The sequence below is a fragment of the Ascidiella aspersa genome, chromosome 5, assembly GCF_963924565.1.
Source record: "Ascidiella aspersa chromosome 5, kaAscAspe10.2, whole genome shotgun sequence".
In the NCBI taxonomy this organism is placed as follows: Eukaryota; Metazoa; Chordata; class Ascidiacea; order Phlebobranchia; family Ascidiidae; genus Ascidiella; species Ascidiella aspersa.
Window position 1 is genome coordinate 22,554,391 of NC_139451.1, and position 13,970 is coordinate 22,568,360.

Genomic DNA, 13,970 nt, shown 5'->3' on the forward strand with positions numbered 1-13,970 from the left:
TTTCCGTTGTGCCTCTTTGGTAAGTGGGTTTCGAAAATAATGGAAAATAAAGGCGCTTTAAATCACAAAATGCATCTCACAGAGTGAGACCTGATTCACCATGAAATCGGTTTTGTTCCCTTTCTTGACACACTTTTCTACCGACTAAGATTCATTTGAATTAAAATACTCATGATGCTTTTAGTAGCGAAATAAATTTATAAGATATAACATCTAAACAAACTTAATTTTGGTTTACTAAGTTCAGTATTTAGTTTGATCTTTATCATTAATGCGCAACCGGAATCGTTTGTTTTCACCATTTGGATTCAGGCAGATTCTGTTATTCAAAAGGAAATTCTGACTGAGTTACGCGTAAGAAAAAAACGTAAAGAGAAACGGTTGTTGACGCCATGTAACGAAATAATAAAGGCTTTATGCGCATCACACAGCAGCAACCCGAACAGCAGGGGTGAGTTTTTGTTGTGTGCGTAATAGGCTACCTATCCACAAGGCCCATGACCGCTCGTATCTTGCGATCGAAGCGCTGAAGGTTCTCTTCCATCAAGAGCTTTCGTGACAGCATGACGTTGTCCGACCAAGTTGAATAGGAAGAGCGGAAGAAGATCTGAAAAGAAAACATGGCGATTATGCAAATGCGGTCGACCTAGACTGTTACTAAAAATACAAAAGCAACACGGCATCATTCAGACTGTGGACTGAAGCTATGTTAAATTGGCTCCCACATTAACCATTTTCTCGCATGAAGAACTCGTTACAAATTGCTGTTCAAATGCCGTTTTTAAGAAATAATTTTTGTTTTTGTTTGTTTCGTTCTTGTGTAATTGACTATAAAAGAAGGTTAAACTTATTTTATTAAAAGGAATCATCTCGCCTGTTTAGAAAATACCAACTAAAATATTTTTTTTTCAAATCTTTTCAAAAATGCTAATTTTTTGTTACCTTTTGCACCCCTCGCAATTCCTTTTTAAGGAAACGTTTAAAACACAAACAAAATTACCCCGATTATCGCAAAATGCTTGTACTTTTGACCGAGAAATCAACGCGAGCAAATTGCGTCAGGCAGGCGGCCAGGCGCTCCAAAAACGGCACAATAGCGCAAAAATCCCACTGCCTTCTGGGTCTTGCGGGGGCACACGTGGTAACAGCAGTCAGTTGTACGTGGGACAAGTCACGAGCTGTCTGCCGTGATTGCGCGGTACGTGGAAACAAAATGCTGCACATTGCGTCACAGAGAAGTGCATACCAAGGCTTAGCGGGACAAAGGGTGGCAAATTCGTAAACATAAGGCGTGTTGATTACAACAATGCTGCTTTCCGTATTGCTCAAGAAAACGTGGCCAAATGTTCGGATGTGTGATGCAACGCAAATTGGATGCTGCAGTGTAGATAGCAACATCCGGCGCTTGCTCATACATATATAAACGGTTGCTACCAGGCATAGTAATACAAATAAAAAATTAGCTCCTCTTGTATTTTTTTTCTAGTAAAATTAACCAGAGGAGCGTTTTTTTTTATTTATATTGCTAATACATGTTTCAAAACTATTTTTTTGACAGGGTTTATGGATGCAGTGTGCTTGCTGGCTGAATATTTCAAAATCACATGAGCATTCTTGGTCTGTTTTTTTTTTGCACACGCCTGTGGTAGACGATGGACAATCGGCGTTAAACATGTCGTCCTTTTTTCCTTAATGATAAATGTATTTCATTTAATGGCATTTCAAATCGACTGAAAATACAGGAATTGCAAAGACAACGCAGAAACAAAATCCGAAAAACCGCGATAGGCACAAAAATCTGTTTTCGGTAAGCTTTTGTGAGGCACAATGTGTGTACGATAACTCTAAATTTGTGTGTCACTTTAATTTTACGACTTTAAAAGTGCTGTTCATACATATGTACATCATAATTAGTTCAGTTGGCGCAAAAATTACATTAACAAAGTCCATTAAACTGAAAAAAAAATCAAAATCAGATTAAAGATTAGCGTTCGAGAATTGATTCCAGTCAAAATCCCGCTCGTTTTCCTTTTATCAAGACTTACATCGCTTCTTGTGCATATCTCGGTCTCTATGAGCGACACCAGGTCCTTGGCGTATCTCGCGGTGAATTGGCACCTCTGTTCCAGTTTCTCACCGGCGAGAAAGTCGACGAGACTTCGGGAGTTGATGAAACGCATTTTGGTCCTGACAAAATCGAGTCAAATTACACTGGATTTAATGCATCAAGTATCGTTGTGTGTTTTTGAAAGAACTGGCGTCCTATAATTTTCTTTAAGTTTAATAAAACAATAAACAACCACGAAACACCCTAATCTCCAAGTCTTTTGTTTAAAAAAGATTTCTAATTTACAGTTTAATTTCTATTCACGCCAATCGCCATAAAGTAAATTAGGGGTTAAAATTAAATGAAAGGTTGTCGAAATGTTATTCTAGAATCTAGATCTTTAGGTCTTATTCGGATGGTATTACGTCTTAATTTAAACCTTAATCAGACCATTAGCTGTTTTTAAATGTTATTTTAGTTTCGATCTCATTAATGGAGTCCTTTACTGTTTCAATATAACTAACTGTCTTCTGGTTTTATCCATATATCTTACTTTGCCTTTTTGAAACCTTCCATCAGCCAATCGGATGCCGTGTCTGGTGCCGCTATGTAGAGCGTTGCATTGTGGGGGTTGGGAAAATATGACGTCACGTTTTTTTCCATGAAGCCGATCAGACTCTGGAGCAGCTTGTGAGGCTTGATGCTGGAAATGTCCTTGCACATTTTCGCGATCGCGGGATTGATCCTTTTGTCTGAATTGCAATAAAGTGAGCAACTTATGGTGCTCAGAAATAAAAAAGGTAAAAAGAAAAACGACACATATATACTTCCACATAAAAAGACTGAAAAAATGACACAAACTTGTATTTATTTGTGTACTATCATTTTTTACATTATTTTATCTCGGAAGCGCTTTAGAAATCTTTGTGTCCGTTTTAGGGAAACAATTAAGTACCCAGGTTTGACAGCATGCAAGTAAATCTTTTTAAACTATACAATCTTATAAAGCTACGTGAAATACTTTGACTTTGAGGGTTCCCGCCTGGTTTGCACATGAAGTGGTAGAAATCCTTCTTGTCAAATCTCCAGTGCATTGCCAAGTAGGAGCTGTTCTTTAAAACTTTTTCGATGTAAAGTTGAGCCAATTCCTGAAGACAAGAATACAAAGTGATATCGAGAGCTTCTTTTCGATTATTTTAGGCCTATGTTATAGAGATGTGCGCATTGCAGTCTGATGTTGCCCTGTGGCGATAAACCCATTTACTAGTTAATAGAATTGCATTATTTTTAACTCTTTTACGACTTTTCTGCAAATGATCTATTTTTGCTTTCCAGGACTGTGCCTTGCGAGACGAAAAGGACCACTAACATTGGCCTTTCCTGCCACCTAGCGGATTACATTTGTTTAGGCCATAGAAAGATAGCGAAATCGCTTGTTGCAAACCGTTTGTGATTACTCATTACTCCCATCAAGCGGGATTTAATCTGCGTTTAAAATCGGTTTAAATAAAAACTTTCGGACAACGAGTTTTTCTGAATAATATAAATATAGTTTTCTCACGCTTACCTTCATCTTAAGGATTCCACTCATATTGTTAAGAGTACGACATTGAACAGGTTGGCTATTTTTTCATTATCTAAATTCATTTACAACCAAGCTATTATGACTGGCAGATTCCTTGCCATGTTTACTGTTTATAGAATTTTGATATGAGTTCGTATTTTAGTTGTGCATTGTTTATGGAGCCAGATGTAATACAAAAACGTGATTTAAATTGCGCTCGTAGCGCAAAAAAACTAGTGTTGTACACAAGTCATATAAAAGTGACGAAAGTCCCAGTCAAGTCATTCGTAAAATAATTTAGGTCTTAGTCAATTTATTTTTAGATTAACTTAAATCTAAGACATTCTTCCATAGCAAGTCAAGTCTCACAACAAGTCATTTCAAAAGCAAGTTAATTTGAGTCAAATCGTTTGCGTAAGTAATTCAAGTCCAAGTCTGTTTAAATGACTTGATTAAAGTCAATTCATTTTGCCCGAAAGACTAAAGTCAAATCAAGTAATTTAAAAACAGTGATTAAAATACACTTGGCCGCTTAAAACAAAGCGCTTTAGAGTTTTCGGCCATTTATGGCCATCTCAAACTAAAAGAAAACTTTGTAGAGGCGATTACTGCATCTTACCTGAACGTAGACTGGCAGTTGCGTGCTCTTTATGACAAGGGCGTTGAGCTCCCAGTCGCTGAGTTTGTTTGGGTTGTTGCCCACTCTATCCAAGGACACGTTACGAACAACTGGTTCCAACTTAAAAGCAAAAAAGCGTTGGTTTATTTAGGTGATATGCGCGAGATAAAAATTATCGAGCAAAAGTTTAACCGCTGCCTTTAAGGGGTTTTGAAGGTTCGCGGAAGGGAAAGACTACGAGGTCCTGCATTGGTTTAATTACGTTATACTGTAAACACAGATCTTGGATTTTAGGCCAGACATCGACAGATGTTAGCGATAGACACATTTTGTGGAACCTAAATAATAAATGACTATTCTGATAAGATCTAATTTTATTGAGTTGGAACTTCGAAAATACCTTTGTCAGTGCTATTATGTCCAGCGAGTTAAATTGGCAAAGGTGTCGAGTTCAATTGCTGAATATATTTTTTCTGCAGATGGTAAAAAAACAAATTAATTTATAGCGAAGCGTCCAAAACTGGAACTTGCGGTTAAATATCGAATCAATGCCAATATGGGTGTAACAGACGGTCACATACGATGTTATCAAAACCGCAAGGTATAGGCTACGTTGGACAACTCAAACGTCGAAAAACGGAAACGAAGGCAATTCGTTGAACTTTCAGTTTCTTACCGACTTGTCTAGCTTGGGAAAGTCGAGCTCCTTAAAAGGCAGTACGTAGAGGGCGCATCGAGCAGGGGTGTGGAAGGCTTTTCGTATCGCCGACCCAGAAGCGCTGAGACGGAATTGTCGAGTCTTGTTGGACGCGGGTAAATACGGTACAGCAAGCTGCTCGTCCAACGGCTTTTTCAGAAACTCGCGGTTCTCCTGGGAAAAGATGCACTGTGAATTGTATTCGCCGGTCTTGAAAACGCCTCCTTTAGGACATAATTTTTTAATAACTTTATTTGGCTTTGCCACTTCACCACAGAATGATTTGATTTGGCCTTCAGCTGTTTGTTGAAATTCCAGTACCGTGGTATAAATTCTCTTAAATTTGAAAGTGTAAGTTTGTAACACTTTGCTTGTCCAGCATTAAATTATTGGTGTTGGTTTAAATGATGCCCGATACTTTTTTCTCTGGAATACATTGGCCTTATTTATTGGTAGCTTAAGAGCATTTATCGTTCAGGGATTGTGTTAATTTGTCTAGCAATAACAAATAGCAAGGTCATTGCTAGAAAGCTCAACGGGTCCGTCAAGTGAAAACGTTTGACAACCGCTGGATTAAACTCATACTTGACAATGTCCGTACTGTCTCTGTTGATCAACCTCATACATTGGAATGAACTCTCTTAGACCTCAATAAAGCGTATTTCAAGGTTATTCAGTACGACTGGGGAAGTTTATAGCAGAGCAATTTTTTATTTTTATTTCAGGGCAAATCACGAAGAACAATTACCGTATAATGTATAAGGTACATGACTTGACGCGACTTGGAAGTTTTTTGGGCAAAATGAATTGACCTGGCCTAAGCCATGTTCTCAATTGACTTGACTTAAGTTTGAGTGCTTCAATTTAATTCATTTTAGTAAAATTATAATCGAAATATTTATCAAGTGAAGAATTACAACATTGTTATTTTGCTGTTTGAACATTTATTCTGAGAGACAATGAAGTGACTTGGATTTGAGTTCTTGTCTAGAACTCGACTTGGTTAAACAAAAGACTTGAAATTAAGTTGTTATTTGTTTAAAATGACGTGACATGCACTGAAGTTGTTTTGTGAATGATTCTTAAGTCGTTTCAAATAGACTTAATAGCTTGCGAAGCGCTAGAACAAAAATCAGTCATAAGGTGTGAAAATTTTTAATCTTTTGAATTAAGATTAAACTGATGATATCATTTCTATGGCGAAATGCACATCTATATATTAAAAGTTTTACACCTTGCTGACTGATTTTTCTTGAAGCGGTGCGCTTGTCAAGCTATTAAGTTTTACTTTTGTAGTCGGCATTATGTGTTCTGTTGGAGGGCAAGATTCTGTTGTAGAAACACATACTAAGTTCAAATAGACTTGTTGTCAGCACTGCTACAAGGCGTTAAAATTTTGCAGGACGACGTTTACCTTGTGAGAACGCGGACGAAAAATATCGACGTCGATCCAATTTTCGGCAGTCCACAGCTGCTCAACCGCCCAAGGATTCGACAGTGATGACGACAGAAACATGACGTCGGCGTGACGAAAACAGTGACGTTGATAGTGCTCAAAAGGAATGAAAGGAATTAACTTTCGCAGTGCGTCGATATCAAACCTAAGAAGAAACGAGAGAAATTCATTCAAATGTCGTTTTAAAGTAATAATGACAGCAGCTGGATGACAGATAATTAATCGTTAATAAGAGATTGCGTAATACATAAACGGACATTGGACACCTATTTGTTGCAAACCTCTCTAAGAAAGTAAATAAACTGTTTAATAAGACGAAAAGGCATATACTTGGGAAGTTAAAGTCGCCATTTATAAACATATCAGCTTAAAAAAATATTGGTTGGCGAAATTTTAAGGAATCGCAATAGTTTTGCGAACAAGCTTTTTCCTAAATTTTGTTAGCAAATTATACAAACCATACAACAAAAATTACCAGCAATAAACCATTTCACTTTTCGCGAAAAAAAGATTGGTCAAAATTACAATCTGTATTATATTAGTGTACAACGTTGAATGGTCCTGGGATCCACTATTTTGTAAAATGCTTTATTTTTTAATGGAAGTGTAGCTTTTATACGAAATCAACAAAAAAATGTCCTGTTATGCAAAATAGAAACAGTTTAACGTTTTCGCTTTCATCATGCGTTGAAAACTTTTTAGTCTTTTAGAAAAGCAGAAAAAAAACATAAGATTTTAAAACAAAATAGAAAACAAAATAGAAACAATTTAAAGTTTTCGTTTTAATCATGCGTTGAAAGCTTTTCACTTTCAGAAAAGCAAAAAACTTAAATTTTTAAAACTCACCGGTGCCCGGCGTCTATGAAAGCATCGAACCACGTTTCGTCTGTGAAGTGTCTTCTAAAAAGCGGCAACACCAGCGTCCTGTTGAGTCTGATGGCGACGTAAGCCGCCTGCCTAAGACCGTACAACTGGTTATTCGGCCCGTTGTACAGCCAGGGCAGCAAAAACTTGTCCGGGTCGGTTTTAAATTTGGGCTTAACAGATAAGATTCTGTCCGAACGGCTTGATTGCCAGCTTTCGCAGAGCAAAGGCTGAAAGCAGCTGTCGCAAGCGTCGTGCCTGATTGGCTGCTTTCGTTCTTGATTGTTGTTTTTGACCTGCTGATTTGCATATTCGATGGTGTCAAACCAAGGCTCTGGTTTTGAGTAGGGTTGCGGCGCGTAGGCCTTTTGAGAAGAAAATACGTAGTTCAGTTCTTGGTAGTGTTCGGTCAGGAATTCACTGTCGTAGTTGAGCGCCACGTAGATGACCAGCGCCGTCGTCCAAACGACAATATGACGACGGCAGTTCGCCATTGATCATTTTGCCTTAAAACTGTACAATACAACCTGCAACACATAAATGGTAAACGAAAAAGTTGTCAAAAGCAGATTGAATGTAAGAAACAAAAACGACATGCCTTGGTTTTAAATGTATATTATGATGCTTGTTTATTTCGTCAAACTTGTATCGATTTAGCAATGTTAGACGCTAACACTAAGAGCAGTGATTCCCAACCAGGGTTTCTGCTGCGCAGGAGGGTGCCATTTTAACATTCAAGGGTGTCAACAGATATAGTGAATTATTTAAGATAATAAATATTCAACAAAAATTGTTTAATCAAATATTCTTTTCTGCAATGTGCAAGGTTGTTTTTCGCTGTTTTAATTTCTTTTATTGTGACATTACAGTAACCACTTAGCGAATATATTCATTTACTCCCAACAGTTTACATTTAACTAAAGGAACATACATCATGATTCAAGTATTTAAACTCACAAGGTTTCAGAAAAAAAAAATCCGTACTCACAAATTGGCGTCAACATAATGTAAAGCACAACAACAGTTTAAATATTTACTGTGGAACGCAATTAACACCGACTGACTAATATGCTGTCTAACTTTGCGAGTTAATATGTCATATACTTATTTACTCCTGTTCACCTACAGTATTTTCAGTGGTTTAATCTTGTGAAAACTTTTTCCCTGTTTATCAAACGTTAACTTACACAGCCTGTGGGCTACAATAAATACTAATACTGAATTGTTGGTGTTTAAATTTGTGGAATTGCTTTGAACGGTAGCCAGTCTTCACAGCTAAGTTGTAGCTTCACAAGAAATTACAACTGGCACCCGTCACTCTAATTATGCGTTAAAACATACAAAACAGTGAAATTTGAATATTTACCTATATGTTCTACAAAACATAAGACAACAACCTTTCAAAGGAAGAAATGTAAAAATATTTCAATCTGTTTAAAACCGTGTGCAAAGAAAGATGTGATTAAAGTATGCTAAAGTATGTTTAGTTTATGTGGCTATATGCTCCTTAACATACTGATGTCCAAACCAACAGCTTTTTTAACTAATTTTTAACACCGTGACCACTGCTGTTATAGCTATAGCACAACGTAATCAAGAAACAAACTATTGTATTGGTTTGCTTCTGGCTGACTTCGAGTTAAATGGTTTGACACACCATGACTAAAACTATACCCGCCTTAGACTTCTAGCTGCTCCAAATGTTACTGAGTGACTCAGTGCGGTCTGCGGGGAAACAGAGTCGACGAAATTAAATGTAATTATATCACCTTCGGGGCACCGACAAAGAGACGTAGTAGGATCCAGTAATGACTAGCTTTGGTGACATGTTGATGACCTCGCTTGTACTTTCGAAACGTCTCGTTTTAATCACAATCCGATTAGAAAATCATGGCGAACAGCATACACATGCTACAGAAAGGTATTGGTTTCTAACACGATTAAAAAATTACACTTGGGTACTTTGTCAAAAGAGTAACAAAAACACATTACCACAATTTTGACTTTTACTATAACTGTTAAACCATATAAAATGTTGACTTGTTCAATAAAATACTGAAATGTTGACTATCATAAACCAATTTTGATTTACTTCATCGACATATTTCTTTTGCAAATTGTGCAACTTTAGAACTGAAAACTGCGTACCAGTCATACTGGTATTTCTAGTAAAATGCCATAGCATACATAAACTGATCAAGTCAGCATTGCTTGACGGAGACCGGCAGTTTTGCCGTAGGGCTATCATGCAGAACAAATGTCACGCACCAAATTGAACTTTGAATAACCGCCAAATACGAAAAGAAAACTTCGTAAAGATGTGCAATTACCCGATCTTATCGTTTGCCACCAATAGCAAATATAAGGAAAGCGCCAATAGCAAATATAAGGAAAGTCATATAATAACTGTACAATTTATTACGTGTATATTACGTGTTGGACCTTAACAACAGTATAGCACTATTACGAATACTAACGGCACACTAAGTATGAATAACCGGAAATCAGAAAACCTTTTAAGGATTTTAATGCAAGCAGGATGAATCAAGAACACATAGCCCTTGTAAGATAAAACGAACGTCTACCACAAATGATAAAATCGCTTTTTCTACTTAACTTTACGTGCTAAGCGATCACGCAAGCAATGAATAAACCCCAGTTTGCAAGCAATAAAAGCAAGCAATAAATAAACCCCAGTTTTGCAGGCCGGATCGGCCCGCCGATGTAATTCATCCGGCCCGCTGCCTCTTTGACAAATTGGACACAAGTCCATTTTACATACTTTTTGACTATTTGAACTACGTTATTGCATAAAGTTTCGCGCTTTGCATTATTCTACGTCCGGTTTGTTTACGTTTTGATTTTGTCTTTGCGCTGTGGAAAGGCTGCCAAGTGCGTCACGGTTAACGTATTCAAAATGTTGGACAAATATTTTTTAACATTTTTTTTATTTTCGGCCATGTAATAAAAACTTGCAAGAAATTTAAAACTAACACCGGTATAACAAAACAAAAATCGCGCTTGCTTCGCTCGCCAGGTACGCCTTGACTTAAAAACAGTTAACAAACACTGAGCTAGATTAACTTTAAATTTTATCGCGTTCGCCAAAGTAGTGTTACTACACTCTTCATTAGTAGTATGGATGACGACGTGTGAAGTCGAATTTTAAATCAAACAAACCCTTTTTTTCGAGCTTTGCGCCAACACTTTACTGCCTCCTTAAATGTAATTAACAACGTTTTTAAGTGATTCACAGTTGTTCTAACATGAAAATAACACAGTTCTTAGTTATCATTTTGTGCGGCCCGCAGAGATCTTTTTAAGTTTGGTTTCGGCCAGCGACTAGAAAAAGGTTGCCGACTCCTAACCTAAAACTTGTTAATTACAAAAGGTCATAAAATATGTTTTTTTCGAGCAACAAATACGGGCAGAATTTTAACAAAGTTAACTATCTTGCGATTTAATTGTTATTCTGAATTGTAAATTAAATATTCGCTATCTTAAACTTTTCACGTTACATTCTGATTGGCGATTAGGAAACAAGTATAGTTTTCGATAAAGGCGTTTACAAAGTCATAAGTAACATTTAATTAAACTGCCTGTTGATTATGATCGGTTTAAATTTAGTACACCGTGTATACTAGGATAATCTCTTTACACAACACCGAGACGCCTCTTATCAACAATAGTGCAGTTAACAATTAAAGAAGTTTAGCCTCGGGGTTTGAAAGGACATTTTCTCAATAGACCATAAATTTGAGACGAATTTCGTAAACTTTCCGTACAAGTTTCGCTGAATCAGAAAAATGGTATTTTCCAGCTAAAGAATTACCTAATTAGTAATGGCCTACAACAGAATTTTCCCAAAGGCATGTGCCACGCCGTGACGTTTAGAGGACAAACAACTTTGTGAATACTCATACCTAAAAATAATGATAGGTCATGTTAGTTAAAATAAAAACACAGTGTAATATTAAAAAAACACAACCTGACTTTAAGTATTGTAACAAATAAGCTGTAGCTTTATGGAAAAGATGCATTAATCTGATACTAAAATAAAAACGACAGCCTTGACCTCCTATTTATAACAAAATTTAAATAATCTGTAAATTGACTCGATTTAACAAAGAGAGCCATTGACTTTCGATTATGTAACTCGAAACACTTGTAGAGATTATTCATAGTGGTTTAAGATAAGGATAGCCTCCAACATTCGCTTTAGTTAGGGAATAGTGTTTCTTAAACGTTTGATAATCAAAAACAGTTCAAGGCACAACTTGACAAACGCCTTTACCACAGCTTGTCCATGGGGAAAAACTATAATATTATCAGTTTTCCAAAGGATTACGAGCTTATAAGCCTCACATGATAGCTTGCATACCTATATGAGTAATATAAAAATGTATCTTTCTAAATTAGAAAAAAATCGCGGCACACATTAGGATCGGAATACAATACACAATAAGACCAATAAAGCTACATGTCTACAGCGCAAACATCTATAGAGTATAAGGAACAACGACACAACAATAAACATACGCATTAATATTACGATATTATACCAAAAAGTAAAAACTAAATCTGTAGGCTATTCCTTAATCCAGGGTTTCCCAAACTGTGGTCCCCGGACCATTGGTGGTCCGCGACGACTGCACAGGTGGTCCGTGGCGAAATGACGAGAAATTAAAAAGTTACACATATACGTTGTGCAGCAGGGGTCGACAACCTACGGCCCGAAAGTAATTTATCCGACCCCCGCAGCTTCTTTAAAAAACCAGGCACGAGTCTATTTCTCATACTTTTTGGCTATTTTAACTATGTAAGTGCAAAAACTTTCGCGCTTTGCGTTGACGATCTTTATATCAGGTTTGTTTATGTTTTTGAATGCTGTCATTTGAGCTAGAATATCGTTTCTTGCGCTGTGGAAGACTGACCGCCAAGTGCCAAAGTGGGTCGCGTACAAACGGAAAACGTATTCAAAAATATTGGACATACATTTTTAATTTTTATTTTTGAAATGTAATAAAAACTTGCAAGAAATTTGAAAGAAATGCCGGTATACCCCCCCAAAAAATCGCACTCTTCCAAAAGATAATTAAATTGCCGCAGTTATTAACAACTTATTGATATCGAAAGCTTTTGCTATCCAGTATCGTAAATCTTACTTGTTGCGCTTTGAATTTATGATAAATTGATGATTTAAGCAGAGGAAGCAATCCCATCGCATTGATCTTGTCAGTTTTGTAAATATATAAAATTTGGTTTTATTTATTTTTTGCTTTCTATTGCGGACCGCGAAAAAACACATTTGAAAATAGTGGTCCGTGGTCCAAAAAAGTTTGGGAAACCCTGCCTTAATCCACCGGAAATTGATCTAAACGGCCACATCTAAAACAGACAATTAGGCGCTGCTCCCCTGGTAGATGTTTGGGGCCCCGTATTTAACCATCGCTGTTTTGGTACCTGACACTTTTTCCTTGTTTGGGTCAGGCATGGATAATTCTTACTCTGAACGTTTGGATCGTTTTCTGACAGGTTGAGGTCTTATTCCGATTTAGACCTTATTCCGACTATTTTAGGCATTTGTCCTTTTTGCTCTTAATTCTGTGTTTGATTCCGATGATGGTGTGATGTCGATCTTATTGCTGTAATCCGATTAATTTTGGGAAAAAATCATGCTATGTCGTAAAAAGGTCAATTCGTACGACAGATTTGAGGTTAATGCGCAGACGTAGTGGTTATTAAGTTCCAGGAACTTGCCTTTTATACAATTCAAAACAGGAGTAAAATTGAAATAATTTTATTTTCGCAAATTATTTTCGGTAAAATTTTTTATAATAGTTTACGTCAAAACTAACGTTATAACGAGAAGTCTAATATATGTAACCCTATGTTTGTGCTAAAGTATTTCAAGAAGATGGCGGAATGGCCCGGTTAAGAGAGCAACATTTTTTATCAGTACCGTGTAACTGCGAACATTCATTTTCCCCGGTATTTTTTTTACAAAAACCATCACGATACGATACGATACCAAATATCGTCATTAAGAAGTTGAGTTATCCAGGTTGTGACACAATCTTTTTTTAATTTACCTTTCAAGGTGGAAATTAAGGCGTTGGGTAGTCATTTCTGAATTATTTTATAACTTTAATATCAGATCAGCACCTATATACCACCCTAGTATCGGACGAATACCGATACTACAACTTAGCATGGGATATCGGCTACCAACCGATATTATCGGACATCCCTAGTTCAAAGTATATCTTCTTTTCGTTATACCACGAGATCCGCGTGCGATGAAAGATAAAAGTATGGCGCAAGCGGCCATGGCGAGTGGAGTGCTTGCACAGTTGCGAATCCAGCGAGCTCGATTGCGGCGAAAGTGCTCTTGAAACTCAATGACTCCCCTGGCGGGTTATTCACAAGCATGTGTACAAGTGTCGAGTATAGGCTACATGCGAAAAATTCTTTTAAATAACAACAACAACGGCAATGCGCATTGCCGGTGGCATTTCTGTAGTTTTGGATTTGTTTGCAAGGAAAATCGCAGGGTTCCAATTAGTGTAAATTGTTTTACGGATGTTATTGCAATTTTAATTTGTTTATCTTAGGTTCACGGTAATTGCGTTTAATCACTAATATTTATATATTTTTGACTTGTGAAAACGTTTGATTAGCCTCGTAATTTCCATACAGCCAATGTAATTTTGTAGTGAATTT

At 36.9% G+C, this 13,970-nt stretch overlaps 1 protein-coding gene across 1 annotated transcript; it reads right to left on the minus strand.

Annotated features, from left to right (window-relative positions):
- Positions 1-478: 478 nt before the first annotated feature.
- Positions 479-7,768, minus strand: LOC146145436 (uncharacterized). Its single transcript, XM_083390567.1, has 8 exons — positions 7,230-7,768; positions 6,342-6,528; positions 4,907-5,101; positions 4,231-4,350; positions 3,069-3,195; positions 2,601-2,799; positions 2,046-2,187; positions 479-607 (listed from the first exon to the last, which is right to left on the minus strand). The coding sequence occupies exons 1-8, from the start codon at positions 7,739-7,741 to the stop codon at positions 479-481; spliced, it is 1,611 nt and encodes a 536-aa protein (XP_083246693.1). The 5' UTR covers positions 7,742-7,768.
- Positions 7,769-13,970: the final 6,202 nt, after the last annotated feature.